Genomic DNA, 27,916 nt, shown 5'->3' with positions numbered 1-27,916 from the left:
TTCAACACATTTTCTTATTGCAGCCACTGTCTCTTTTAAAATATTTTATTGTGAAATCTAACAAATATTTAGAAAGGCAAATAAAACAAGGCAACAGCCTAATGAAAACTGGAAAACAAGCATCCATGTAACCATCACTTAGGTCAAAAGATAAACATTACCCCAGGGGTTCCCTTCTATCACCACCCAAAGTGCTTCCTAATCCCTCTCCACTATCCTGGCTTCCAAAATAATTGCTAAAAAGCACTGTATTAATAATGTGTTGCCTGCTTTTGAACTTGAGATTTATCTGACTTTTTGCCAGTAGCTGTAATTAGTTCATTTGTAGGACTATATAGTACTGGTGTATAGTACACGGGTTTTATCAACATATAGCACAGTTTATGCATCCATTCTTCTGTTGACAGGCATTATGAGTTGCTCCAAGTTTTTGGAAACTGAACAATGCTGCTGTAACATTCTTGTACACATATTCTAGTACATGTGAGCACACATTTGCAAAAGAGAGGGATCACCAAGTCACACGGGGCATTGCCCTCCTGTGTACCACATGAAGATAATCTGTGTTCAAAGTGTTCACGCAGATGCCCCCTTCCAGCACTGCTCCCACTGCACCCCACCCCCCGGCCCCCCATGATGCTTGGGGCAGTCAGACTTTTTTAAGCTAATTTAGGTGTAAAGAAAAGTTGATCCAGTTTTCATGTGTGTTTCTCCATGACCGACTAAGGTTGAGCCCCTTTTCATTTTAGAATGAGCTTTTGGATTTCCTCTTTTCTGAAGCATCTGTTCAATTATTTTGCGCATCTTTTATCAGAATGTTCATCTTCTTCTTATTTGTAGGAATTCTCTAATATTTTGACATAAGCTTTTGTTGGATATGTGTTTGTAACTAGCTTCTCAGTGGCTTACCTTTAAAAAGAAACTTTATATTGAAGGATAACATATTAAAAAGCAAATAAATCATGTACAGAATCTAAATACAGCTTGATGAATTTTCACAAAGTGAACATGCCTGTGTAACCACCACCAGATTCAGGAAAGACATTGCTGGCATACTAGGAGCCCTCCTGTGTCCCCAGCAGACCCAAGGCATTTTCTCCCCCGAGAGATAACAACTGTTCAGGACTTCTAACACCACAGATTAGTTTTACGTGTTAAGCCCTTCTCTGTTAATGGTGTTTTCTGATTATGATAAATTCTAAATGTTAATATATTCATATTTCTTAATCTCTAAATTCCTTTATAGTCACCACTTTTTGTCCTATTCAAGCATCGTTCCCCACTCCAAGATCATGAAAGTGTTTTCTTATAAGAGCCTTATCGTTTTTCCATTTGCATACCAGACAAAAATTAATTCAAAGTGATTGTACAATTAAATGCAAATGAAAAAACGAGAGAGAGAGAGAGAGAGAGCACAAGCAGGAGGGGCAGAGGGAGAGGAGAGAGAGAATCCCATTGGGCGGGGAGCCCGACATGGGGCTCGATCTCATGTCCCTGAGACTGGGGCCTGAGCCGAAACCAAGTCAGATGCTTAATGGACTGTGCCACCTAGGACCCCCAGCACTACTTCTTTAAAAGACCATCATTTCTCCCATTGCTCTGCAGTGCACCCTGATCACAAATCCAGCATGGGCTGTTCTGGGCTTTCCATTCTGTCTCATAGGACTGTTTCCCATCCTTGTACCACTACTATAATGTCTTAATCGCTGTAATTTTCTAAAAAGCCTTGACATTTGGTAAAACAAATTCTCCCCTCTTAACATTATTTTCCAAGAGTCAGCTACTTTTGGCCACTTGCATTTCCATGTAAATTATAAAAACAGCTGTCAAGTTCTTTAAAGCAAATCTACTGGAATTGCAGTGAAGTTCAGGTCTTTAGAAATAGTCACATCTTTACAAACTGCTTCTTCCAATCCTTGAACTGAAACAGACCTTTCCATTTATTAAAGATTTCTTAATTTCTCTTGATAGTTTTATTATTTTCTTCACAAAGGTCTTACACTTGTTGGATTTATTACTAGGTATTTGATATTCTATACTATAATAAATGTTATAATATTTATTTTCTAAGCAACTGTTGCTTGTTTATAGATTAAAAAAAATCTGTACTTAAGAATTGATTCTTTCAAGGAACCATGCATACTAAACTCTCTTATTAATCCTAATTACTCATCTGTTGATTCTTTTATACGTACTATATATATATTCATAACATCTGCAGATAAAGGGAGGGGATTTTCTTCTCCTAATGTTTTTTATTTTTCTTGTCCTAGTGTACTGGCTAGCACTTCCAGACACTGTTAATAAAAAGGTAATAGTAGGCACTCTTACTCTTGCCTTGTTCTTGATCTGAAAAGGAAAGCTTCAATTTTTACAAGTATGATTTTGGCTCTAAGTGTCCTTTAGAGAACACCTGCAGATGTGTTATGTTCTCAGTCTGCTAGAAATTTTTTTAAAGATTTATTTATTATTTTACGAGGGGGGAGGGGCAGAGGGAGAGAATCTCCAGCAAACTCCCCACTGAGCACGGAGCCTGACTTGGGGCTCCATCTCACAACCCTCAGATCAGGACCAGAGCTGAAATCAAGAGTCAGGTGCTTAGCTGCCTGAGCCACCCAGTCTGCTAGAATTTTTTTTAAACTCAAAAACAGATTTAGAATTTAATTATTTAAAATTTAATTTATATGAGAGCGAGCGAGCAAGCATGAGTGGTGGGGAAGGGCAGAGGGAGACTTCACGCTGAGCAGGGAGCCTGATGTGGGGTTTGATCCCAGCACCCTGAGATCATGACCTGAGCTGAAGGCAGATGCTTAACCAAATGATGTTTCTAGGTGCCCCTAGAATTTAATTTAAAACATTTTCTGCATCTATTGAGAAGACTGAGATTTTTCTCAATCTCTTAAGGTGAATCACCTTGATGTACTTGTAACAATATATTCCAAAAATCACTCACTAGTTCATGGAGATTTTCCTATCTGTGATCTGTAGTATTCTATGTATCACAGTTTACTCAGCCAATCTATGTAGGCCAGTCAGGCTGTTTCTAATATTTTACTATTACAAATTATACCACAATAAATAACCAGATATATGCCAGTTTTTGATTTTTTAAAAAATTTTATTGGAGATGGATCTTCAGAATAAATTCCTAGAAGTAAGATGGATTGCTGGGCCTAAGAAAAAATGTCTAATTTTGTTGTTGTTAAATACTGATGAATTCCCCTCCGGAGGGACTGTACCTGTTTGTACTCTTGCCAGCAATGAATGAGCATGTTCCCCGCAGCCTCAGCAACAGTTTTAATTTGTATGTCTATTATGTTACATATCTTTTCACATGTTTAAGGGCCATTTGTACATATTTGTGTGAGTAAACTGTCCATGTCCTTTGCCCCATTTTCTAATGTGCTTGTGGCCTTTGTTGTCACAGCTTAAAGATTTCTTACATATGAAGGATGTCAGCTCCTTATGTGTCTTTTTCACTTTGATTATGGCTTTTTTTTTTTTTTTTTGACAGTCAAAAGGGGGCCTCTGGGGCATCTGGGTGGCTCAGTTGGTTAAACATCTGACTCCTGATTTCGGCTCAGGTCATGATCTCAGGGTCATGAGATTAAGCCCCGCGTTGGGCTCTGCACTGAGCGTGGAGCCTGCTTAAGATCTACTCCCTGCCCCACCCGCAAGTGCTCTCTCTCTCAAAAAAAGGGGGGGGCTGCTTATCTAACTTTCAAAGCCAATGGTAGATTCTCCTTTTATGAAAGATGTTTTTCCCAAGTGAATATTAAAACTATTTCCACTTTAAAAGATAAATTACATTATTTTTAGTTTTAAAAATAAACGTGTACACATATTTAAGCCTATATACAGATAAATCAACATACTCGTATAATAATTTTGAAATGGCTAAGCCTATATTTGAGCTTGATCATGTCATTCAATAAGAATATGTTTTTTAAAATCTTGAAAAATTGTGTCTTGGGCTACTTTTAAATTCATATTGCTTTGCTTATGATTTTAGTAGCTTCACTTTTCAACGCTGTCTAAATTTTCTGGACATAAATAACAGGTTGTAAATTTATATCTTTTATTTAAGTGAAATCTACCAAGCCTACCTTTATTTTTTATTTTTAAAGATTTTATTAATTTGAGGGCGCCTGGGTGGCTCAGATGGTTGAGCGTCTGCCTTCGGCTCAGGTCATGATCTCAGGGTCCTGGGATCGAGTCCCGCATCGGGCTCCCTGTTCCTTGGGAGCCTGCTTCTCCCTCTGCCTCTCTCTCGCTCTCTCTCTTTCTCTCTCTCTCATGAATAAATAAATAAAATCTTAAAAAAAAAAAACAAAAAAATAAAATAAATGGTTCATTCTCAGTTAAAAAAAAAAGATTTTATTAATTTGAGAGAGAGACAGAGACAGAGATGAGTGGGGGAAAGGCAGAATGGGAGGGAGAAGGGAAGAAGACCCCACTGAGTGGGGCTCTATCCCAGGACCCTGAGACCATGACCTGAGCTGAAGTCAAACACTTAACTGACTAAGGCACCCAGGTGCCCCCCCAAGCCTACCTTTAGACAAATTAAATCTCTTTTTGACTTAAGCAAATTATTTAACAATTATGTTTGCCTTATGAGTTTTTAAATTTTTAAAAGAAGCAGTTATTAAGAAAGCTAAGATTTTTTGTCTTTTTTTTTCTTCAAGAAAGGTTGGATGAAAGTCATTTTTAATTTTAAATGGGAAAAAAACTACTTTGAGTCATACCATATCACATACGATACCATTCCTCATCAGTCTTATAGTGGTAGTGTTTACACAACTGTATGCATTTGTCAAAACTTATAAACTACACACTAAAAAGCATTAATTTTATACATGTAAATGATACTTCAGTAAATGTGACTTTAAAAAAGTCACAGCGAACCTACAACTCAATAAATTATATAAGAACAAAGGTGGAAAAAAAGTCACAATTCTTCGAACCTTTAGCCACCAAAATGCAGACACTGCCTAGGCATCACTGAAATCTTGAATTCAGTGGTTCAGGATTCTTCAGGAAAAAGAAAAGAAATAAGAAAAAGAAATGTTTTCCTGCTTTACAATTAAATGTCAAATGTCATCTTCCTATTTCAATGATTTCAGTAAGTATAACTTTACAAATGTTTTTAAAAAAGATTTTATTTATTTGAGAGAGAGAATGAGCTGGGGGGGGGGTGGGAGAAGGAGAGGGAGAGGCAGACTCCCCACTGAGCAGGGAGCCAAAGGAGCTCAATCCCTGAGCTGAAGTCAGACACTTAACCGACTGAGCCACCCAGGTGCCTCTACAAATTACTTAATAACACTCATATCACGAACTAAATACAGTTAATTAAACTGTATGTGCTCTTTCTTACTTTTAGGAAAAAGAAATTCAGCGAACGTAAGGGTTCAGTAACCTTTCTGTATCTCTGAAATGATATATCACGATGCTGTGTCAGGATACAAAAATCTACTTAGTTTGGGCTTAATCCTACATAGCAAATGGATTTAGTTTATGGTACAAGTTCTTCTTCAACTCAGCAACCTAAACCCCATAAAGACCTTAATCTGTATCATGGTTTACATCATCTACTTTAAGGATCTTATCTGCTATCAAAGTACAGAAAAGTGAGCAAACCACCAAATCAGACTGAAATTTATAGTACTGGAAGCTACATCAATTACAATATGTGGTTTGAAAAGGGAATGACAATTAGTCAGTAAGACAACAAAGTAATTTCTCTCACCAGCTTGGCCAATTTGAAATTTCCTATGTATATGACAAGATAAGAAAAATATACAACTCTTCATAAAGTGAAGCCGATTGGAAATAACGCCCTTGTACCAAAGAAGCATTTGCACTAACAGCTACCATCTCTAGTGCCTGTAATTTCACCAGTGACCCCCGAGTGTAGATCCTGCTACCCCCACTGAAGGGATAGGCGTCACAACACGTTCAGCATGTGACCCCAACAGTGCTCACAGCTTTAGCCATAGTACCGTGTTTCATCTTCATGGTAAACTGACGGGTTCGACACTGTTATTATCCCATTTTATAAACAAAGAAATTGAGCTTCAGATTGGTTTAGGAAACAAGAGCAAAGTCCTTCAACTAGTCACTGTCAGAGCCTAGACTCCAGCCCAAATGTTTTGTCCATGCTGTTCCTGCTCCAGAATGCCTCCTCCCCAGGGAGTATTAATATTACTATACCTTTTTTTTTAAAGATTTTATTTATTTATTTGACAGAGCGAATAGAGAGCACAAGTAGGCAGAGAGGCAGGCAGAGGAAGAGGGAGAAGCAGGCTCCCCGCCGAGCAGGGAGCCCGATGTGGGGCTCGATCCCAGGACCCTGGGATTATGACCCGAGCCGAAGGCAGCCGCTTAACCGACTGAGCCACCCAGGTGCCCCGATATTACTATGCTTTTATTACCAAGAAAGCTATCTGGATGACACACAAATTGTATTTAGCTCTACTGTAAAGCTTCTAGGGTCTATTTCAAAATGCATGATAATCTTACAGCATATTGCTATCACACCTAAAGTGAACTAGTTTACCAGAAATGAAAACTGTGCACTGTATAAGAACAGAACAGAGCAAACCAGTGGTTGGGAGAGGCAAGAGACTTATCCAGGGTGCCTGCCTAGGTCATTTACAGAGAGGGAAGATCCTTATTGAGATCTTCTGCAAATAAAAACGGTTTGCCATACATTATTTCCTTTCCTAAAACAGGATGGGGGAGAAAAGAGCATCTGTTCAGTACCCATTCCCCTTGGACCCAGTCTTAATGACTACATTTGATTAGTTAAAGAAGTGCTTACAATAGTCTACAGAAAAGAGTTACCATAGCAGGCCTGAGACTGTTATTGTCAGGAAGGCTTGCTGGCAAGGCCACCCCTGGGCTAGAGCCTGGGAACTTGGATTTTGCGCACGTTCCCACCATCCCTCAATAAGGATGGTCACTATCTGTAAACTGTGCAAACAATATGGTTTATGCTGAATATGTGCTTTCCTTCCGGGAGTCTGGAACTCTGGCCAGTGCTAAGCAGAGGGTGCTGACGGGACCAGCCCCTAAGAACAGCGCTGGGCACAGAGTCTCTAACAGCTTCCCATGGACACATTTTACATGTAGCACAACCTATGTGACTCCACTGGGAGGGGACTCTCAGAAGCTTGCACCTCATGGGGTAACTGGGTGATGGGCATTAAGGGGGGCACTTGTAATGAGCACTGGGTATTATATGCAACTGATGAACCACTAAATTCTACCCCTGAAACTAACAATACACTCTATGTTAATGAACTTGAATTTAAACAAAATCTAAAAAAAAAAAAAACCTGCATCTGGTTTCCTCCAGACTTTGTTCACTTGTGCACCTTTTCCCTTTGCTGACTTTGTTCTTGTCTTTGCTCATTGCAATAAATCATAGCTGTGAATACAACTATATCCTGAGTCTGTGAGTCTTCCTAGCAAATCACTGAACTTCAGGGTGGCCTTGTACACCCAACACAGATAGTAAGATACCTTCAGACCATGGCTATGAAAATTTGCTTAAGATTGGCAAGTACCAAAATAAGTTTTAAACACCCTAACCTTGGATTAAGCTATGCCTGTTTTGAGATCAGCGATACTCACCGGGAACTCTAGCAGGAAAGGAATCAGGAGACCCTGCTCCAGCACCACCCTCTTCTTCATCTTCTTCAAATTCCAAATTCTCTTCTTCACCAGGTGCTAAAATTCTTCTACATGCAAAATGGCAAACAAAATAGTGAGCTATAAAACTACCCTAGAGAGGCATTATAGCCACCCATTTCCCAGGTAAGATGTGGATACAAAAACTGTTGACACAAACACAAAAATGTTGACCTACTGATATTAAAGATATCAATACTGATATAAAAAAATGCAGATATATCTGAAAACTAGGTAAAAAATAAGACAATAAAATAAGAAGACAAATATTGGTGCTTAATTATTTTACCTTAAGGGGACAGGCTGAACGTCAAATGGGAATTCCTTATTATACGTAAGAATATTCTTTAGGACTAGAATAAGAACAGAAAGAAAGACACAAATTCTTCTATGAATCAAAATAAAAAATTTTATTAGAAGTGACTGATTTTTAATCACTTTTACTATGCATATTAATACTTAAAAAAACTCCCACGACGCATTTGTCCATTGAAGGTCTTAGCAAAATGAAAATATCCATAGTAGACTTCAGGTACCAGTACTTTGTAAGATTTCCAAGGAAAGTAAGTTCCAGAATCTCAGAGCCCTCACAGAAAATAAACTCCAAAACAGTTGTATGTACAAGGTCCTAGGTGAGACACAGGGCAGCAGAGAAAGAAAAGATCTCCTTCCTGGAGTACTTCAATTACAAGACTGGTGCAAAGATAACCAATTAGAGGTACGTGAGATTATTCTGGTCTATGTCCTGATTATATTTCTCCTCAACTCCTTAAAACTGGCAAAATTAGATAAAACTGGTTACAATTTCCATATGCCATTTACGATAGTTTATTACATACATAGGTACATACATCTACATACATGCATAGACAAATACACAAAGAGGGATTTACCCTCAAGAGAAGGCTTCAGATAACATGGCACCCACCACCCACCACCTTCTGCATTAGTGTACGGTCCATAATTACATTCTGGCATGTAAACTTTAAGAGAGATGTTCTAGGGACGCCTGGGGGGCTCAGTTGGTTAAGCGGTTGCCTTCGGCTCAGGTCATGATCCCAGGGTCCTGGGATAGGGTCCTGGGACAGAGTCCCGCATCGGGCTCCTTGCTCAGTGGGGAGCCTGCTTCCCCCTCTGCCACTTCCCCTGCTTGTGCTCTCTCTCTCTCTCTCTCTGACAAATAGAATCTTTAAAAAAAAAAAAAAAACTTCAATTAAAAAAAAAAGAAAGACGTTCTATAACTCTGCCTACATTTAGAGAGCTTCTATGAATACCTTATAGAGTTACTAGAAGTATGTAATTTAGTGCTTCGTATCTGGTGTCATGGGTCTTCAGTAACTATCTGCAATCACATGAAGGTAAAGTAATGGCATTAACTGAGCAATCCAAAAAGTTCCCATGATTTTGTACTCAACTTACTCAGCCTCATTTCAGAGTGCTGTAGTTTAGAGATAAAAGAGCTGCGGCGTATATGCTGTCATCCCAAAGCAGGAAATCCCAGAGTGCAGGCTGCGCTTTTATGACTGATTCCAACAGGAGTCAGAGGTGTTTTTCAGACTTCTGTTATAGGCACTCGGTCTGCTGAGTGGTTCAGTGCGAGAGGTCTGAGTCTGGGTCTAGCTCCTCGTTCGTCCTTATGCTCTTTGCCCTCCAGCTCTTACCCTCATCTTTCCTTTCTCTTTCTTCCTCTCAACAAATGGGCACCGATTGCCCGCCGTGTTCCAGTCCCTGTTTTAGGTGCTAAAGATATGGCAGTGATCAAGACAGGGGGTTCTTGCTCTCATCTATGGATCTTAGGCTCTAGTCAGGAAAAGCAAACAGTAAGTAAAGCAACAAATTAACAAGGTACTGTTAGACTGTGGTTAGCATCGCAAACGACAGGGTCAGGAGTGTAAGTGGAGCAGGGGGACAACTTCGGCTAAGGTGGACAGAAAAGTAACTTGCTGGAAGATAAGTGAGCCATACCCTGGAATGAGAGGATGCGTCCAGAAGCAGCACGGGGGTGAGGGCTTTCCAAGTGTTAAACAACAGGCTAGAGGGGCGCCCGGCTGGCTCAGTCGGTGGAGCTTGCGACTCTTTATCTCGGGGGTTGTGAGTTCGAACCCCACATTGAGTGGGGAGATTACTTAAAAATAACATCTTTATAACAACAACAACAAAGGCCCTGAGGCAGGTACTGGTTTGGCTTGTAATTTCCTGGAAGGTATTATCATGAGCACGGAGCCCATCATGGTTTGGGGACCACGTGGCTCACCCCACAGCTGACATCTGATGGTGCACCTTTGCCAGGAAAAAGTCAGCACTCCCAGCCCACTCTCACAGAGCATGGCCTGCCACCCTCCTGAAGGCCACACTCTGAAAATGACAGACACACTGTCAACAAAGTGTGTTCTGCTTCTGTGGCTGACTTGTTCCATTTTTCTGGTGGGTAAAATGAGTAAGTTCTTCCCATCTGAAAGGTGGATTAACATCAGAAAATGAAATAAATAGTACTTTCAAAATCTTACTTGTATTAGTTTCAGACAGGATTATCAAGAGACTTTTTTTTAACCTTAAAACCTACATTAGCAGAATAAACCAAGTCCCACATATTAATTTTCCTTTCCTTACAGTATAAAAAGAGGCAGAAACAGCTTGACTTAATCTGAAATCTATTCAAATACCAATTTGTAGAAAATGTTTAATTCTGATAAAGTAAGTCCTAAGAACTGCCTAGCTTTGAGAGATGCAAAATTACAGAGCATATCCTGAGATATAACGTACACATTTACATCCCTTTAAAAGGCAATAGCAAATTAAAATCACCTAAAAAGCTAACTAAGTATGATGAAGGGAGAGGGTCCCAATGAGAAGCACTATATAAATTCAAAATATAACAAAATAAATTCTAATACTATCTTTCCTTTCCATTCCCACCCCTAATCTTAAAAAAACAAAAACAAGCAAACAGAAAGCAAGAAATAGAAGACTAATGCAGATTTTAGTCCAATCTGCCACTAATACATGGGTCAATAATCTCTCAAGAGCTTGAACTGGAAACCCATGATATTTAGGATTGATGTTAATATTGCACCATTATAGGTATCACAACAGAATACAGTGGCAGGAACACAGGCTCTGGGGTCACTTAGAACCCTGGTTAAAACCCAGTTCTGGCATTTACAAGCTGTAAGGTCATGCAGTTAGCAAACTGCAACTGAATGGACTTATTTGAGTATTCGGGTTAATGGTAATTGTAACCGTTAATATCAATGAAAGATCCTACAAGGCAATAGGAGAAATCTGTAACACTCTAAAATTTTATTTGGAAACACACCGAAAAACAAAAACTAATGGAAAACTGTGACTAAACAGAAAGCCAAAATCCTAATTATTCTTATCATTAAAAAAAAATCAAACATTATAATCTTTAAAACCATTACACAAGAGAGATTCTCACTGAAGCTAATCTTTTCTAAAAGCCATCAATATGCTTTTCTTAAAATAATCTTACATATATTAAGTCACAAAGGACCATATGTGGTATGATTCCATTTATACAAAATGTCCAGAATAGGCAAATTCACAAGACAGAAAGTGGATTAATGACTGCCTAGGGCTGGGAATTGAGGAGTGGGTTAAGCATTAATTAAGCAGGTGTGGGCTAAACAAGACAGGGTTTCTTTCTGGGGTGATAAAAATGTGGTGGACCGTGGTGATATTCAGCACTTGTGCCTTTGCCTACTTTGCAAAGAGAACATTGATATGAACAATGAGAAAGCATTCCTCTAAAAGAACATTCATGTGAACCAATAAGAAAATCTTATTTGGCACATCCTAACCACCAAAACATTTGAAGCAAATGTTTACTTCAAAAAAGCTTTCAAGAAGGGACAGGAAAATGGGGACAACAAGGAAATCTTTTGTAGAGCATTGCAAACAGCTAGACTGTAGTTTTCAAGGACATGTAGTATAAACGCGCATCAATAGCTGTAACTTTATATTCTCCAGTAAACTCTACTGTAAATGCTTACCAAAGTAATTAGAGTCTTATTAAAGTGATTAAAACAAAGGCTGAAACATATGAATGAGGTAGAACCTGGAATCAAATCATTTTTCATATTCTATAACGGTGAACAGAATAATTACTATAAATATTACAGAAATTATAAAAGCACAAAAAAAATCACATAGGACTAGGTAGGAACAGAAATGAGTAAGCACCTATGCTAAATAGTCTTAATATCTATAATGAATTAAGTAGTTTTCTAAAGGAATATCACTAAAAATATAAAATAAAACTTACTTGGTTCTAGCTTCTTCAGGTCCTCCAGTTTAAATTCTTCTTGAGACTGTGTGGACTGAATTTAAAATATGCATATTACATCTTTTTATTACAAAGATTTCACTATACCCTATGTCTTTTAAGCGGCAAGAACTAAATATTCAAAAAGTGGACAAAATAAAGGAATCCATTTCATGCTTTCAAAGTAGAAAATGAAAAGTCCCGGGATGCCTGGGTAGATCAGTTGGTTAAGGTCTGCCTTCGGCTCAGGTCATAATCCCAGGGTGCTGGGATCAAGTCCCGCATCGGGCTCCTTGCTCAGCGGGGCAGCCTGCTTCTCCCTTTGCCTGCCATTCCCCCTCTTGTGCTCTCTCTCTGACAAATAAATAAAATCTTAAAAAAAAAAAAAAAAAAAAGAAAAAGTCCCAAACTGTTTTTTTTTTTTTTTAGATTCTAGGTGATTTTTAAAGTACATAAATAAAACCACAGAAATATTAGAAAAAATACAAAAGACATTATGATCTGAGATAGTAAGGACCTTCCTAAAGCAAGACAAAAACCACAAAAGCCATAAGAAAAAAGACTGATAATTCTGACCTCATCAAAATTTAGAACTTCTGTTTAACAAAGGATATCACCAAAGTTAAGATAAGCAACACAATGCCAGTTTTTGCTTAAAATATGTTATGGACAAAATAGTCACAACATTTAAAATAGAAAACTAAGGGGCGCCTGGGTGGCTCAGTTGGTTAAGCGACTGCCTTTGGCTCAGGTCATGATCCTGGAGTCCCGGGATCGAGTCCCACATCGGGCTCCCTGCTCAGCAGGGAGTCTGCTTCTACCTCTGACCCTCTTCCCTCTTGTGCTCTCTCTCATTCTCTTTCTCTCAAATAAAAAAAATAAAATAAAATAGAAAACTAAGACACAGAATTTATAACTATTCAAATCGTAAGAGAAAGATAAAATAAGCTATATGCTAAACACAGCATATTGTTGGTTTGTTTTCATATGAAGTAGTTTTATGTGATGGAAGAGGAAAAGTCTTCAAGATATCTGATCAGTCTTGCTCTGGACTACATCTCCCCACACTGTGAGATCACCACAGGCAGCTTGGGCTTATTGTTGGGGCCTGTGGGAACATTCTCAATCTTTCGCATCACTAGAAGTCCATCAATGATTTTTCCAAACACTACGTGCTTCCCATCCAGCCAATCACATTTAGAGCAGGTGATGAAGAACTGGCAGCCATTTGTACTGGGACCACTGTTTGCCATGGAAAGCAGGCCTGGAGCTGAGTGTCTCAGTTTAAAATTTTCATCTGCAGGGGCGCCTGGGTGGCTCAGTTGGTTAAGCGACTGCCTTCGGCTCAGGTCATGATCCTGGAGTCCCGGGATTGAGTCCCACATTGGGCTCCCTGCTCAGCGGGGAGTCTGCTTCTCCCTCTGACCCTCTTCCCTCTCGTGCTCTCTATCTCTCATTCTCTCTCAAATAAATAAATAAAATCTTTAAAAAATAAAAAAAATAAAAAAATAAAATTTTCATCTGCAAATGGCCCCCGGTAAATACTGGCAACTCCAGTACCATCTCCATTAACAAAATCCCCACCCTGAATCATGAAATCCTTTATGACCCTGTGGAAGATGCTCCCTTTGTATCCTATCGGAACCCCATCTTTTCTGAATTCTCCAGTGCAGAACTGCTTAAAATTCTCGGCCGTCTTAGGCACAACGTCCACAAAGAGCTCTATCTTCATGGGGCCAACTTCCTGGCCGCCAATGCTGACATCAAAGAACACCATGGGATTGACAGGGCTTGAATTTGCCACCGCCATGGCTCCGACCTGGAAGCAGAAGCCCAAACTGGTTTTTGTTGGTTTTTATATTTTGGAACATTTGGGCTAAAAATAACAAAAAACTGAAGTTATATCTTTTCTCTCTACAGTTTATTAAATATAAACTAAATCTTTTAATAGGAGTTTAACCCATGTATTCCTATTGCTAGAAATCTCTTCTGAGACAATACTGCTTCTAGCATTAATGCTTAAAGTTTATCAGAATAGTTCATAAGGCTTTTTTCTTATATCAGAAAGCAGGAAAAAAACCTGTGTTTACCTGTAAAGCTGCACTTCGTAATTCCAAACATGTTGCAATTTTGCCTATGGTTTTCTGTAGGAAAAAGAAAAAGCTATAAATACCAAATATATTGCAACTGTTAGTTGTCAAAACCATGGAGTTAATTTTTATTAGTAAGGGATCTATAATTTATTTAAAGTTAAATTTTACTTCTTTGTAGCATCTTGCAGATTTTAGAGAAGAGAAACAGGAGGCAAAGTACTGGGATAAGGGAGAGAATGTGAGTCCATATTCTCTCCTGACCTAACTGTACCACGACCAATTTTAAATCAAGTTTGCTCTGATGACAGCTCTTTTAGATTTATTTAAAGGGCAATGAAAAGGACTTCCAACATCTTCCCTCCCAAGCTTTGTCTTCTCTTAATCTCCATTAAGACTGAAATTCGCTAAAAGATTTAAAATAAAAAATATCTGAAAGCTAGTAAAATGGTATCCTTTAATTTTGACATAGGTCCAATCTTGACTTGTCTAATTAAATATGTAGGTAATACTCAGCAAAATCAATACTTGTGATGAATGGTGGCAAGTTTTATAGTCAGATCTGTCTTAGATGAGCTATAACATGGATAAAAATGATAGGGTATAGTCCTTGCTTTTAACAAGCTCAAGTTCTATTATGTGAGATGAGACTCTACAAAATCACTGTCATATAAAGAAGAGACGCTTGATTCCTCTTACAAGCTTTAGCAAAGTGAGCCATTACACATGAAGAAACAGTGCAAGAATCTGTGTTAGAAATCAAGCCCCAGTGACTGGGAGGATTTGTAAAACTGAAGAGTTTAGAAAACTGTCACGGTTCAGTTGTCTAAAGTCTCAAACTGAAAGCAGGGGGATATTAGGTTTGAAACGTGAAGAGTGTGTGTGCGTGCATGCACTGGGGGAAGCCATGGCCTTTCTGAAGGGGACCTTCCAGGACGATCGGAGGAATCTGTTATTACTGTAGCAATAAATTACACAGAGGTTTTTGAATAGAAGAATGACCTTTAGGAAGACTGTTAAGACAACGGTCTCCACAGGCTGGGGGAGAAAAGGGCAAAGACTACAGGTAAGAGCAGCCAGGTTATTCTGGGTAAATGTGAATCAGAACAAGAACATGGACAACTAGAGTGGAAATAAAGAGGAGGGGACCCACAGAAGAAATACCTGTAAGAAGAGGCTGCTGAATCAGGCCTGTCAACATTTTTAAGTCCTTCCAAAAAAGGGCATTTCTTATGTTTTTATTAGGAATAAATCCAGACCATAAAAGTGAAGTATTTACGTACAATACTTGCAATGCCTTGACCACAAAACATTCTTGGGAAAAAATGACATATTTTTTCTACACATACTGATCACTTGCAGAAGTTTAGTAAATTGGATTTTCACTTTCTTTATAAGATAAACGAGGAGCAAAGAGGTGTAACAGGTACTGTCCTGGCCCCTGGTACTCAGGCTAGTGGGCACTATGCAATTATCTTATCGACAGTCAACAGCTGGTATAGCCAACTCCAACCACTCCTGAGTAAGACAGGACCCTTGGCCAAGGAACAAGTAACACTCTCTAACTATCTCCACAATCTTTAAAAATTCCTTTAAATCCCAATATCACAGTTTAGAAAATACCCTATTTTATTCTGAAATTTTAATTTAAAGATTAAGTTTAAATTTAGTAACTTCGAAAGGACTCATCCGTTTATTTACTCTCTCAAATAGCTACTGCATAGGAACCAGCAATAGTCTTTTCTACATAAAATCTAATAATCCCCATTGTTGTTTAAATATACCACTCAACTATGACAAAACTAGGTGATTTAAATATATATAAATAAAATTTATATGTTTTATTTGTATATATGTTTAAAAACATAAATATATAATAATAAAGTAATGGCTAACAGCTATGGAGTACTCAAGCCCCCTGAGTTATAAGCATTAATTCATGTAATCCTCATTATAACCCTGAGTTAGAGACAATCATTTTACTGAAGAGACATTAAGCAACTTGCCCTAGACATCCATGTCTTCTATACATATAATAGTGATACGTACAATAAAGTGATATACTTATTTTAATACCATTTGGCCATATTTTTTAGGGTCTTTTAAAAATGCTTTTTAAAAAGGATTCTGTATTAAGTGAGATGTATCAATGAGTAAGTCTTTAGAAATATTAGTTAACTCCCTTTCTTTCATTTACTATAAAATCCGTTTGATTTGAGACTGTTAACAATTAAGGTAAAATGCAGTTTAACAATTACGATTCCACTAATAACCTATTTTAAATTTAAACATTTCTGCAAGTTAAGCAGAAGCAACAGCTTTTTACACAGAATCTACTAAACTATGGCAAAATACCAATAGGCATTATTCATAACTACTTTAAGGGACCACACCCAACATCAGTATTAAAAGGGAGCGAAACACTATCATTTTCAGCTGCAATGACTTTTAAAACATGCAACATTTATTGATGTCAAAATCAAGCGCCTGCTACTGTAACCGTGTCACCTTTCTTAGAAACAAATGGTTAGGAAAAATGATTAAGCAGCACCAGGTCACTTGGGTCCACATATTAAATACTGACTATTAACTAAGGTACATTAAGACTAAGCACTGAAGGTAAACGAAGTTTAGTTTTAAAAAATTTAAATTATTAGCACCTCATTCAAATTAACTGCTCATGCTTAATATGGTACAGAAATGGAAAACGTTCTCGTTTTTAGAAGACTGGCTATTTTGTCATTGGTAGGGAAATTAGTAAAAAGAGGAGCTAAGGAGAAGATGGAATAAAAACAAAGAGCCAAGTTAATTTGGCTAAAACACATTCAATTTACATAAGGAAAAAATCGAAAAAATACATATAAAGTAGTACCATCTCAATCCAGACTTAATTTTTTGATTTAAATAGCCAGTCATCTACCCTCTAGCCAGGGGGAGGCTGGGGCAGGAGAAAGAGAGGAAGGTGGAGGGGACAGTGGAAAAGGGGGAACCTATAAAATATAAAACAAACGCATAGTGCTGGAACTCTCATTACTACCAAACTCGATTCAAAACAGGGAAAAACTTTCTAAGCATCATGAGACAGGATGTTCTCTTCTGTCCAGAAACTTACATGAGAAAATCTACGACACCAAAGTAGGGAATTTAATGGAATGAAAGCTTTTGGCAGCTATTCTTTGGCTACTAAACTCAGTTGTTATAATGACAAAACTATTGAGGATTGAAATGAGAGCTAAGTCAACTAATCATGAGGGAGGATCAAATAAGAACCCTAAACTTTCTCATTTTCCAACAGAAATCTTTGAGAATATTATGAATAGCAAATCCATGTGAAGACTTTTTTAAATCACCAATTAATAAAGTTTAGAGAGATCACTAATTCTAGAGTTTAGATTTAAAATAAATACTGTGAAGATGTGTATGTTTTCTCAAAAATTAGTATTTCTCTGATCTTAAATACTTAAATATGGATAAATAGCAATACCCTAAGACCCAACAAAGCACTTATTCATCAACTATTTTTCAAAGCTTATTGTGAGCAAGACAGTAAAAAGTTTCATAAAGAAATATTGGTTGGTTTTTAAGAAAATTTTTAGAAGTCCTACAAACTATGAATGGTTAGCATAATTCTAAGATTTGTCACCGCTACAAAAACACAGAACAGCAAAAGCGTAAAAAATATAATTCAAAATAGAAAACATAAAGAACAATTTTGCTTAGAATAATAGAAGGCATATTCTGCGTTTTTCCTCTTTTGAGGAAAATGCAACTGAGTTTCTTCTCCTTTGGCTTATGTGCCAGATCTGGCATTCAATTAATTTTGCAGACCTAACAGTTGGTTTCGAAATCTCCCGTAACATGTTCTTTGGAACACTAGACCCAATGAAGTGTTCTATAAAGGGGGGGGCTCCAAAAGCAAACAAATTTAAGAAACACTCCATTACCCAAAGTCTTTTAAAAAATTCAACACACACATTAGCATATTAAAAGCCCTGACAAGTCAAAAACTCCCTGTTCAAATAACACCTATTAATTTTTCAGAGCCAGTGTTCCCCCAAATCACATCTGGGAAGTCTTTGTTTCCTAATCATTAACTCGGAGCCTCTTTTTCCTTGTGTGACATTCAAAAATAAGGTCTGTATGTCAGTATGCGTTTTTTGGCCCATTGTGAATGTTTCACTTGTATTTTTAAAGAAAATTAAATTTGTAAATGCTTACAACTTGCCTTAGGTTCCTAATGTAGTACAGAATGATTTGGGGGTCCGTCTCTGAGCCCAAGGAATAGGCAGGCAGGTACACAAGTGGCAGCCACAGGTGCCCCTTAGGCAGGTATTATAAATAACAAATCCCTCCGAAATCAGGCCTCCAGGGAAGGAGGAGGTACAGAAAACTTCAAAGGTATGAGTCATTAGAAGATGTACAGATATCTTTTAAGATCATTTAGGGTTATCTAATCCCTCATCTCATACATAAGGAAATAAGGGCCCGGGACAGAGCCCAGATTCAAGACCAAGTCCAGATCTCAAGTTTTTTCTCTAGGTCATGCTGCCTCCCAGGCCTTATGGGAGTGTAACACCTGTGGGTTTGTGTAAACTGAAAAAAAGGCAGCTAAGGAACAGCTATAAATTAAAAGATAAAGAGCATTATCGAACATCAGCTTCAGCCTTAGAAAGTTAAAGAAAATTAAGAAAAAGTTTATTTTTTCTTGATGGTTTAATCATTGTATGACAAAGCTCATTTCTTGATGGCATTTAAAAAAACTGTGCTTTGTTTTAGGTCAACTCACCTACTATTTGAGGTCATGTTGCTCATAGGTCCTATACCTAAGCAAGAGGTGCTGGTGACAAAGCATATAAGTAAGGCAAGGCAAATAGGTGATTAAAGTATGGGGGGGGAGTCATGAAACTTTTAAAAAATTCCCTAAGCTTTCATCTGTTTCCATATTCATAACACACTCTGATAGCTATTAATTTGCATACTCAAATATTTGAGATTCTGTTTCAAAATTAATTTTGTGATGTCAGCTGATCACTTCCTAGAGTTTACAAATCTTATAGAGGTGATAAAGCATATAGTCTTTGTTCCTCTCCTCAAGCAAACCAATCATTTCTTCTGTGGTAATTATTTTCCTGGACTCAAATCCTAAATTTCCTAAATCTACTGCATACATTAACAATTGTAAAGGAAAAAAGAAAAATGCACCTCTAAATTGTAGTGACGTTTTCTTTTCTAAATACAAAAAAAGTACAGTGGATGATGTAGATACTAAGTATTTTTAAAATGCAAATATCCTGACTTGTGTAAGAAATATAGCTAATCCTAATCTTTAGGGTTTTCATCTGTTCAAACGCCTCTAAGAGTCAAATGAATATAGGCAAAAGGACTAAAATAAATTTTAGGCTTACTTAAAACACGTGCAGAAAACCACTCCCACCCCTTGTACAGAAAAACGATTAATAAAAACAAATTAAGTCACTATAGTTTTCACAGTGTCTTTTCTTAAGAGATGAGGGAAAAAGTGACACAGTAATTTTTTTCATTATCTACAAGATTAAAATTTGACTTAACACTAGATACTCTGAGCCAGGAAAAAATGGGACTTGTTTCTTCCTGTTTCTTCTCACTCTTTGAAAGCAAAGCTTCTTACAGAATCCATCCCACTTTTTATAATCTCTAAAAGTCCAGGGCACCGACTCAACACATTAAAATCTTAATTCAAGAGCACCACTGAGACATTTTGCAACCTTATGCATTTATTTTGCTGATGGATTCTTATGCCAAATTCTTGACTTGAACAATTTTTTAAAAATTATTATTTTAGGGGCGCCTGGGTGGCTCAGTTGCTTAAGCATCTGCCTTTGGCTCGGGTCATGATTCCAGGGTCCTGGGATAAAGCCCCACATCAGGCTCCTTGCTCAGCGGGAAGCCTGCTTCTCCTTCTCCCTCTGCCTGACGCTCCCCTTGCTTGTGCTCTCTCTGTCAAATAAATAAATAAAATCTTAAAAATAAATAAATAAAATTATTTTACTATTAATTTTTTTCAGTGATGGCTTTTTTTTTGGCTTTGTGTTTGTTTTGAGAGGAGGAAGAAGGGGTTAAGAAAATTCAGAGTTAAATAAGTACTGAAGTTGGACATAATTACTCACAGTCAAACTTCAGCCTCTGGAATCTACCCCTCTCCCAACCAGAGTGTAGACAGTCTCCACTAAAATTAAAGTCTAAATGGCTGAGCCGAGAAATTCATCAAGTGAGAAAGTCACTAAGTAGTAAATCATGTGTTATCTCTCAGTGATCACTTTATGTTCCCCAATGCATAATCAGTGTCATTCTTTGTACTCAAGTATAACAGTTTCTGTTGTTTTTGCTTAATGGCTTAAAAGACAGAATTCTTTTCATTTGGAATGTAGACATTATTTTATAGTACCTTTTGTTCTTCTGTGAATTCAGAATTATTGTGTTGAGCTTGGGCCTCTTTTTGTAGATGTCTTGCTAATCTGTAAGAAGAAAAAAACATATTCTTTAGAATTGAAGGAAAGCAAACTATCCCAAGTGCAACAAGGTGAAATAATTTAAATCTTTTTTATTTTTTTTTAAGATTTTATTTATTTATTTGACAGAGAGAGAGAGACAGTGAGAGAGGGAACACAAACAGGGGGAGTGGGAGAGGGAGAAGCAGGCTTCCCGCCGAGCAGGGAGCCTGATGCGGGGCTCGATCCCAGGACCCTGGGACCAGGACCAGAGCCGAAGGCAGACACTTAATGACTGAGCCACCCAGGCACCCCTAATTTAAATCTTTTAAAAAACAGACAATGAAGTACAATAATATTTTGCTGTGTTTTCAAAGTATAAATCTACATTATCTTTAGAATCAAACTCTATACAATAACAATGAAAATAAGATACAATACTTTTTTACCATTGCACTGGGACAAATTTCAGCTCTAGGCAATAAAAACAGAATCTTAAGAGCTGGAAAGAATCTCAAATGGCAACTAATCCAACTTTCTTTAGTATGCATGAATTTCTTTAACAAGCCAATAAGCAGTTGTCCAGATTTTGCTTAAACACTTCCAGGGAGCACCAGTAATAGTACCAGCCAGAGACACTTTATCAGTCTATCATTAATTTGCTGATAAGATTAGTCCAAATAACAGCCATGACAAAATGATAAGTCTATTAAATTATGCTTTTCAAAACATTTTTTCATGAAAAATAAAGAAAATCCTCCACCAATCAGACATGAAAATCACTGTTTGCCCAATTATCATTCTTAAAAATAGCAGCTAGGCCTTGGATGAGTTTTCAAGGATGGATCTGTGTTACTAGCCCAAACTCAACAGTAAGGATCCAAAGTCGTTTTTTTTTTTAAGATTTTATTTATTTTGACAGAGAAAGAGAGTGCGCGCATGCACAAGCAGGGGGAGAGGCAGAGGCAGAAGCAGGTTCCCCACTGAGCAAGGAGCTGGATGGGGGACTTGATCCCAGGAGCCCGGGATCATGACCTGAGCTGAATGCAGGCACTTAACCGACTGAGCCAAGCAGGCATCCCCAAAGTTCTGAGACAACAAAAACTAAAAGATTGACTCTTACAATGAAACATTAAAAGGACAAATAACTCAATTTTAAAATGGGAAAATATGAACATCTTTTTTAAAGACTTATTTATTTTAAAGAGCATGAGCAAGCATGAACAGGGGGAAGGGCATAGGGAGAGAGCAGGGGGGAAGCAGACTCCCCTCTGAGCATGGAGCCTGACTCAGGGCTCAATCTCAGAACCCTGAGATCATGACCTGAGCCGAAACCAAGAGTCGGACGCTTAACTGACTGAGCCACACAGGTGCCCCTTGAACATTTTTCCAAAGAAGATACAGAAATGGTCAATAAGCGCATGAATATCGTATCATTAGTCATTAGGGAAATACAAATCAAAACCACAATGAGATACCACCTCATACCCACTAGGATGGGTACAATTTCTAAAAAGAGAGAGAAAAAAAAATAATGGTGTTGGCAAGGATATGGAAAATTTGGAACCTTCATACAGTGCTGGTAGGAATGTAAAACGATGCAGTTGCCGTGGAAAACAGTTTGGCAGTTCCTCAAAAGTTAAACATAGAGTTACCATACATATAACCCAGCAATTTCAAAATTCTAGGTATAGTCCAAGAACTGAAAACATGCTCACACAAAAAAACCTGTATACGAATGTTCACAGCAGCAGCATTATGCGTAATCGCCCAAAATGGAAACACCCATAATGTCTATCAACTGCAGAATGGATAAACAAAATGTGGTGCATCCATTCAATGAAAGGATTTGGCCGCAAAGAAGAATGAAGACTGAGGGCGCCTGGGTGGCTCAGATGGTTAAGCGTCTGCCTTCGGCTCAGGTCATGATCCCAGGGTCCTGGGATCGAGTCCTGCGTCGGGCTCCGGGCTCCCTGCTCCTTGGGAGCCTGCTTCTCCCTCTGCTTCTCTCTCTCCCTCTCCCTCTCTCCTCTTCTGTCTCTCATGAATAAATAAATAAAATCTTTAAAAAAAAGAAAGAATGAAGACTGATACATGCTACAACATGGATGACCCTCAAAAACATTATGCTAAATGAAAGAATCCAGATGAAAAAAGATCACATATGATTCTATTTATACAAAATGTCCAGAATGGATAAATCCATAGAGACAGCAGATTTGTGGTTGCCAGGGGCTGGGGTAAGGAAGGAATTGAGAGTGACTGATATCAGGTATGGGGCTTGAGGGTGATGCAAATGTTCTGAAATGAGATGGTAGTGATGGCTGCATAACACTGAATATACTAGAATGACCAAAGTGTACAACTTTACAATGCGAAACCTTATGTTATGTGATATTTATCTCAATTTTCAGAAATTTGTGGGGGAAAAAGACCCCAAAGAATCGAGAGATTCTTTGGTGAAATATTTTGTAACTGGGAAAAGAATTTAAAACCGTAATTCTCAAGCATACTATACTATTCTGGGTGGGGAATGGAAGCAAGAATGCAAAGGGTAGCAAGTGTTAGATTTCCTACCAAGCCCACTGCAAAAGACAGTTCAGAGTTTTCAAAACAAGTCTTAGATAAGAGTTCTATTCTATGCAATCATGTCTTAAAGATCAGGTGTAAAGTTCATTATATTTGATGGCCTCCATCCAATCTATGAAAGGTATGCATCCTCCTTATAAAATAAGAAAACTCCTACATAAAATCATTGACATTTGCAAGGAATCACTCCACTATGTTATTTAAACTGTTTCCATCCATTTATTTATTTTACCTCAAAAGTAGAAACCCCATAATATTATCCTGTGATGTCATTTAGAGACCCACTCTTTGTGGATTCTATACAGGAGATAGCACAAATAGAAACAGACATAGGGGCGCCTGGGTGGCTCAGTCGTTAAGCGTCTGCCTTCAGCTCAGGTCATGATCCCGGGGCTGGGACCCCACATCAGGCTCCCTGCTCAGCGGGAAGCCTGCTTCTCCCTCTCCCACTCCCCCTGCTTGTGTTCCCTCTCTCGTTGTCTCTCTCTGTCAAATAAGTAAATAAAATCTTAAAAAAAAAAAAAAGAAAAAAGAAACAGACATGCCATCATCCTTGTCCTTGCTCTACAGTTGGTTTCTAACTCTTGCTGGCCTACCACTTACTTGAAGTTCTCTTTTAGGAATTATAGTCTATATTTAATGATATCAACTACATATCCGCAATCTCAGGGAAGTTATAATGTGGCACAGTTTCTCTATTTGAAGAGTTGTACACATAATATATTAACAGTGACTGTTAACTTAAGCAGGGTCACTATCAGAGGAAAGGGGGTAGCTCTAAACTGCTCAAATGCTAATAGTCAGCAGACAAGGATGTTAAATTCAAACAGAATCCTGCTTTTAAAAATTAGGCCACAGACTGGGAGGAAACATTTGCAAATCATATATGTGATAAAGGACCTGTATCCAGGATATATAAAGAACCCTTATAAACTCAACAGGTAAAAGACAAACAACTCAATTAAAAAATGGGCAAAAGATTTGAATAGACATTTCCCAAACCAGATTTACAGAGGGAAAATAAGCATCATAAAAGATTCTCAGCATCATTAGTCATAAGAGAATGGCAAATTAAAACTACAGTGAAGTACACTATATACCTCCTAGAAGTGTTGAACATATAGTTTAACATTTCTATCAGCACTGCTGATAGAAATGTAAAACTGTAGAGCCCGTCTGGACAGTATGGCAGTTTTCTTCAAAAAGTACACATAAATTGACCACATTAACTAGAAATTCTACTCTTCGATATCTACCCCCCAAAAAAATATATGTGCACACAAAGACTTACATGTGAATGTTCACAACAGCATTACTGATAACAGTCAAAAAGTAGAAACAACTCAAATGCCCGTTAACTAGTGAAAGGATACACAAATGTGGTATATCCGTACAATGTAACGCTATTCAGCAGTAAAAAAGGAACAAAGTACAGATATATGTTCAACATGGATGAACCTCAAACACATTATGCTAAATCCAAGAAGCCACATACAAAAGATCACATTTTATATGATTCCATTTACATGAAATGTCCAGAAAAGACAAAATCTTTAGAGACAGAATATAGATTAGCGGTTGCCTGGGGCTGGAGCAGGAATATGGAGTGATTGCAAATGGGCACAAAGGAGGTTTGTGGGGTGATGGAAATGTTATAAAATTTGATTGTAGCGATGGTTGTACAACTTGGTAAATTTACTAAAAAGTCACGGGGCTGTACATGTAAGATGGGTGAATTCCATGGTATGTAAGTTATATGATTTTAAAAACTTTTTTAAAGACCTGAGTAAAAAAAATATTAAATTTCTAAATCCATAAATGACTGCACCATTTTAAGACAAAGTGAGACATGATTTTGTCCATCGAGGGAAAATCCATATGCTCTGGATATCAGATGAGCAGCTAAAAGAGTTGACATTCTATCAGGAAAGGTGAGAAACCTCTCAAATATTCTCTAGAGAATAATCTCATCTTACAAGGATGCCTACGGGTCAAACAGCACTATTCTCAAGAGGGAGTTTAAAATATACTTTAAACACATAAACAAGTGACTGAAAGAAACTCCACAACAATCCACGACAGAAATTAGTGTTTCTCAAACTATCTGTAGTGAAGGACTAGCTTCTTTCTCCAATCTGTTCCAAGCTAACGCTTCTATAAAATATAATAAAAACTCTCATGAAGATGTCAAATCTTAAATCTCAATTCCTTTATCTCATTGCAGACCAGTACCCATCTGTGGACCTACTGTGAGTAGCAATGATGAAAGCATAATAAAGATGATTAAGAGCAAGTATTATTCAGTCTTCAAAATCACTCATTCATTTAACAAGTATTTATTGAGCACCCGTGTGCTAGATTAATCCCTAAGCATTGATGCTATGAAATATCTGATTCTGAGCAACAGAGTCCATACCATTCTACCAGAAGTTTGGGGTCATGTATCCCCAGGTTGCTGAAAGAGGTGGCCTGCTTCATGGAATTGTTTTTAATTAACCATGTATATTTTGGCTAGCAATCCTAGTTTTGACATATTCGTTTAAACCTTCCAACACCACTTTAATATCAACTCAATGCTCCCACAGCATACTTCTGAATCCATATCCATTCAAAAGAATACAACATATAATATCTAAACAAACAATTATTTAATAACAGCCTAGCATCACTAGGACACTAAGTATATAGTAAAGAATAAGACAACACCTCCAACTCTGCCCTCTCGGAGTTTACATTCAAGTGGGGAGAGAAACAATAAACCAAATGAATATGTAAAATATATTTTATTTTATTTATTATTATTTTTTAAAGATTTTATTTATTTATCTGACAGAAACACAGTGAGAGAGGGAACACAAGCAGGGGGAGTGGGAGAGGGAGAAGCAGGCTTCCCGCCGAGCAGGCAGCCGGATGTGGGGCTCGATCCCAGGACCCTGGGACCATGACCTGAGCGAAAGGAAGGCGCTTAACGACTAAGCCACCCAGGTGCCCCAATATATTGTTATTTTAGATGGTGATAAATACTATGGAAAAAATTAAATAGGATTTGGGGGGGCATTTAGGATGTGCAAGACTGAGGTAGAGGGAGTTGGGGTGGATAACAGGTTTCACAATTTTAAATAAGGTAGCCAGAAAGGACCTCACTGAGAAGATAATATCTGAACAAAGACCTGAAGGAGGTGACCAAGTGATCCAAGCAGATAATGAGAACAATGTTCCAGAAAAAGTACAAAAGCCCTAAGGCAAAAGCATGCTCCTGGAAACAGCAAGCAGTGTGGTAGCACATACTCTTTTCGTACTTCTGTAATAGCAAAACCCAATTACTTTAAAAATCCTCCATTAGGGCGCCTGGGTGGCTCAGTCGTTAAGCGTCTACCTTCAGCTCAGGTCACTGGGATCGGGCCCTGCATCAGGCTCCCTGCTCCTCGGGAAGTCTGCTTCTCCCTCTCCCACTCCCCCTGCTTGTGTTCCCTCTCTTGCTGTGTCTCTCTCTGTCAAATAAATAAAATCTTAAAAAAAAAAATAAAATCCTCCATCAGACCCTCAGGGCTCTGAGGATGGGAATCAAATCTTATATATCTTTACAGCCCCTGTTCTTGTCGTTGTTGAAAGACAAGATTAAGCTATTAGTATTCTTACACTGCGATGGTAGAAACATGTTTCTTTCCTCCCCAATATCCCCTCTCCCATAAATTCGCTGTGTGTTGCAAGACGATAAAGTCCCTGCTGCCTACCCAATTAGAAATGCCAATTATCCTAGACTCTTCTCTTTCACTCTCAACATCCAGTCACTAAATGCTGTCCGTTCTTTTTTACAGTATTTAGTGGCCCCCAAATGGTCTCCTTTTCTGTAGCCTTTCCTCCCAAAGAGATAACTGCAATAAAAAAAGACAATTTGTCTTCATTTTTGAATATATTAATTTTAAATTCAACCTCATTTTATGTGTAGCCTACGTGTTTACAAAATTTAAGCCAATCATTACTCCTCCGATTTGACACTGGCAGTTTTTATAATTTGAGAACTTCTCTGAATTATGAAGTTCAAAGGTTAGTACTGTGGTCCAACAATAGATTTGTATGTGGCTATTACTCTCATTGAGATGTTTCTAGAAATTCCAGCGAAACAGCTTGCATACTCAATTTTCCTTTGTAATTTCAATTGGACATGGTATTCTTCACTTTCCATTGTGAAGTCTGCTGCTGAGTGTCAACAGCTGCTAAGTCCCACCGCATCACAAGTGAAGGCAGCTTTACAATTCAGGGTATGCGATTCTAGTTAACCCAAAGAATGAGTACACACAGGTGCTAACTGGCTACGGTCTGGTTAAGATATGTTCCCTGGTAACGAAGGAAACCTTCTCATTTGTCCAATTTACTTACACAAGGCACATTAAATACAGTGTCTTAAGCCCTACGTAGTATGAGCAGTCAGGATTTGGAGTTAAAAAAAAAAAATCCCAGATTTCAGTGGTAGTTTCAGGACTCCTGTTAATGTTTAACCTGAGCTTCCGTTTCCTCATTTTGTAAAATGAGAGTAATGTTCTCACTAAGTAGTTGCAGGAGCAAGGGAAATCAAGTGAAGATGCAAGACAGAGGCTAGTACTTGTTAAACTTGGCAACATGGCCCAGAGCATGGTTGTTTCCAGGGCTCTTTGAAACTACAAGTCAGTACCATGGGGGTAGAAAACATCTGCACATTTAAATTATCTTAATGGTCAGATAGAAACAAGAACTATTGTAGGGAAAAGAAAAAGAATTTAAAGCTTCCAAGTCTCAACCGTATATTCTTTCCA

General features: G+C 38.0%; 2 protein-coding genes across 2 annotated transcripts in view; both read right to left on the bottom strand.

Annotated features, from left to right (window-relative positions):
- Positions 1–27,916, bottom strand: part of AIDA (axin interactor, dorsalization associated) — a 39,576-nt gene that overhangs the window by 10,263 nt on the left and 1,397 nt on the right. Inside the window, exons 2-6 of the mRNA XM_028104696.2 lie at positions 20,492–20,561; positions 14,068–14,121; positions 11,978–12,032; positions 7,982–8,045; positions 7,636–7,742 (exon numbers count right to left, since the gene is read on the bottom strand). Coding sequence (XP_027960497.1) covers positions 7,636–7,742; positions 7,982–8,045; positions 11,978–12,032; positions 14,068–14,121; positions 20,492–20,561 — 350 coding nt within the window. The remainder of the gene's footprint in view (positions 1–7,635; positions 7,743–7,981; positions 8,046–11,977; positions 12,033–14,067; positions 14,122–20,491; positions 20,562–27,916) is intronic.
- Positions 12,986–13,821, bottom strand: LOC114210417 (peptidyl-prolyl cis-trans isomerase H-like). The gene is made up of 2 exons (XM_088016663.1): positions 13,504–13,821; positions 12,986–13,279 (listed from the first exon to the last, which is right to left on the bottom strand). Exons 1-2 carry the CDS (start codon positions 13,785–13,787, stop codon positions 13,030–13,032), a joined length of 534 nt encoding a protein of 177 aa, XP_087872789.1. The 5' UTR covers positions 13,788–13,821; the 3' UTR covers positions 12,986–13,029.

Source organism: Eumetopias jubatus, unplaced genomic scaffold (genome assembly GCF_037043125.1).
Source record: "Eumetopias jubatus isolate StellerSeaLion01/CBP00866 unplaced genomic scaffold, mEumJub1_p1.0 scaffold_12, whole genome shotgun sequence".
NCBI classification, from domain to species: Eukaryota; Metazoa; Chordata; class Mammalia; order Carnivora; family Otariidae; genus Eumetopias; species Eumetopias jubatus.
The sequence above is the reverse complement of the archived record's forward strand: the minus strand, read 5'-3'. Positions and strand labels throughout refer to the sequence as shown.

Bases quoted from the DNA above. Each gene is read 5' to 3' on its own strand.
- LOC114210417 (XM_088016663.1), bottom strand. From the start codon at position 13,787: ATGGCGGTGGCAAATTCAAGCCCTGTCAATCCCATGGTGTTCTTTGAT. The intron at 13,280-13,503 runs TGCAGATGAAAA...CCCAGGCGCCCC, and splicing joins AGTATTTACCGGGGGCCATT to TGCAGATGAAAATTTTAAAC.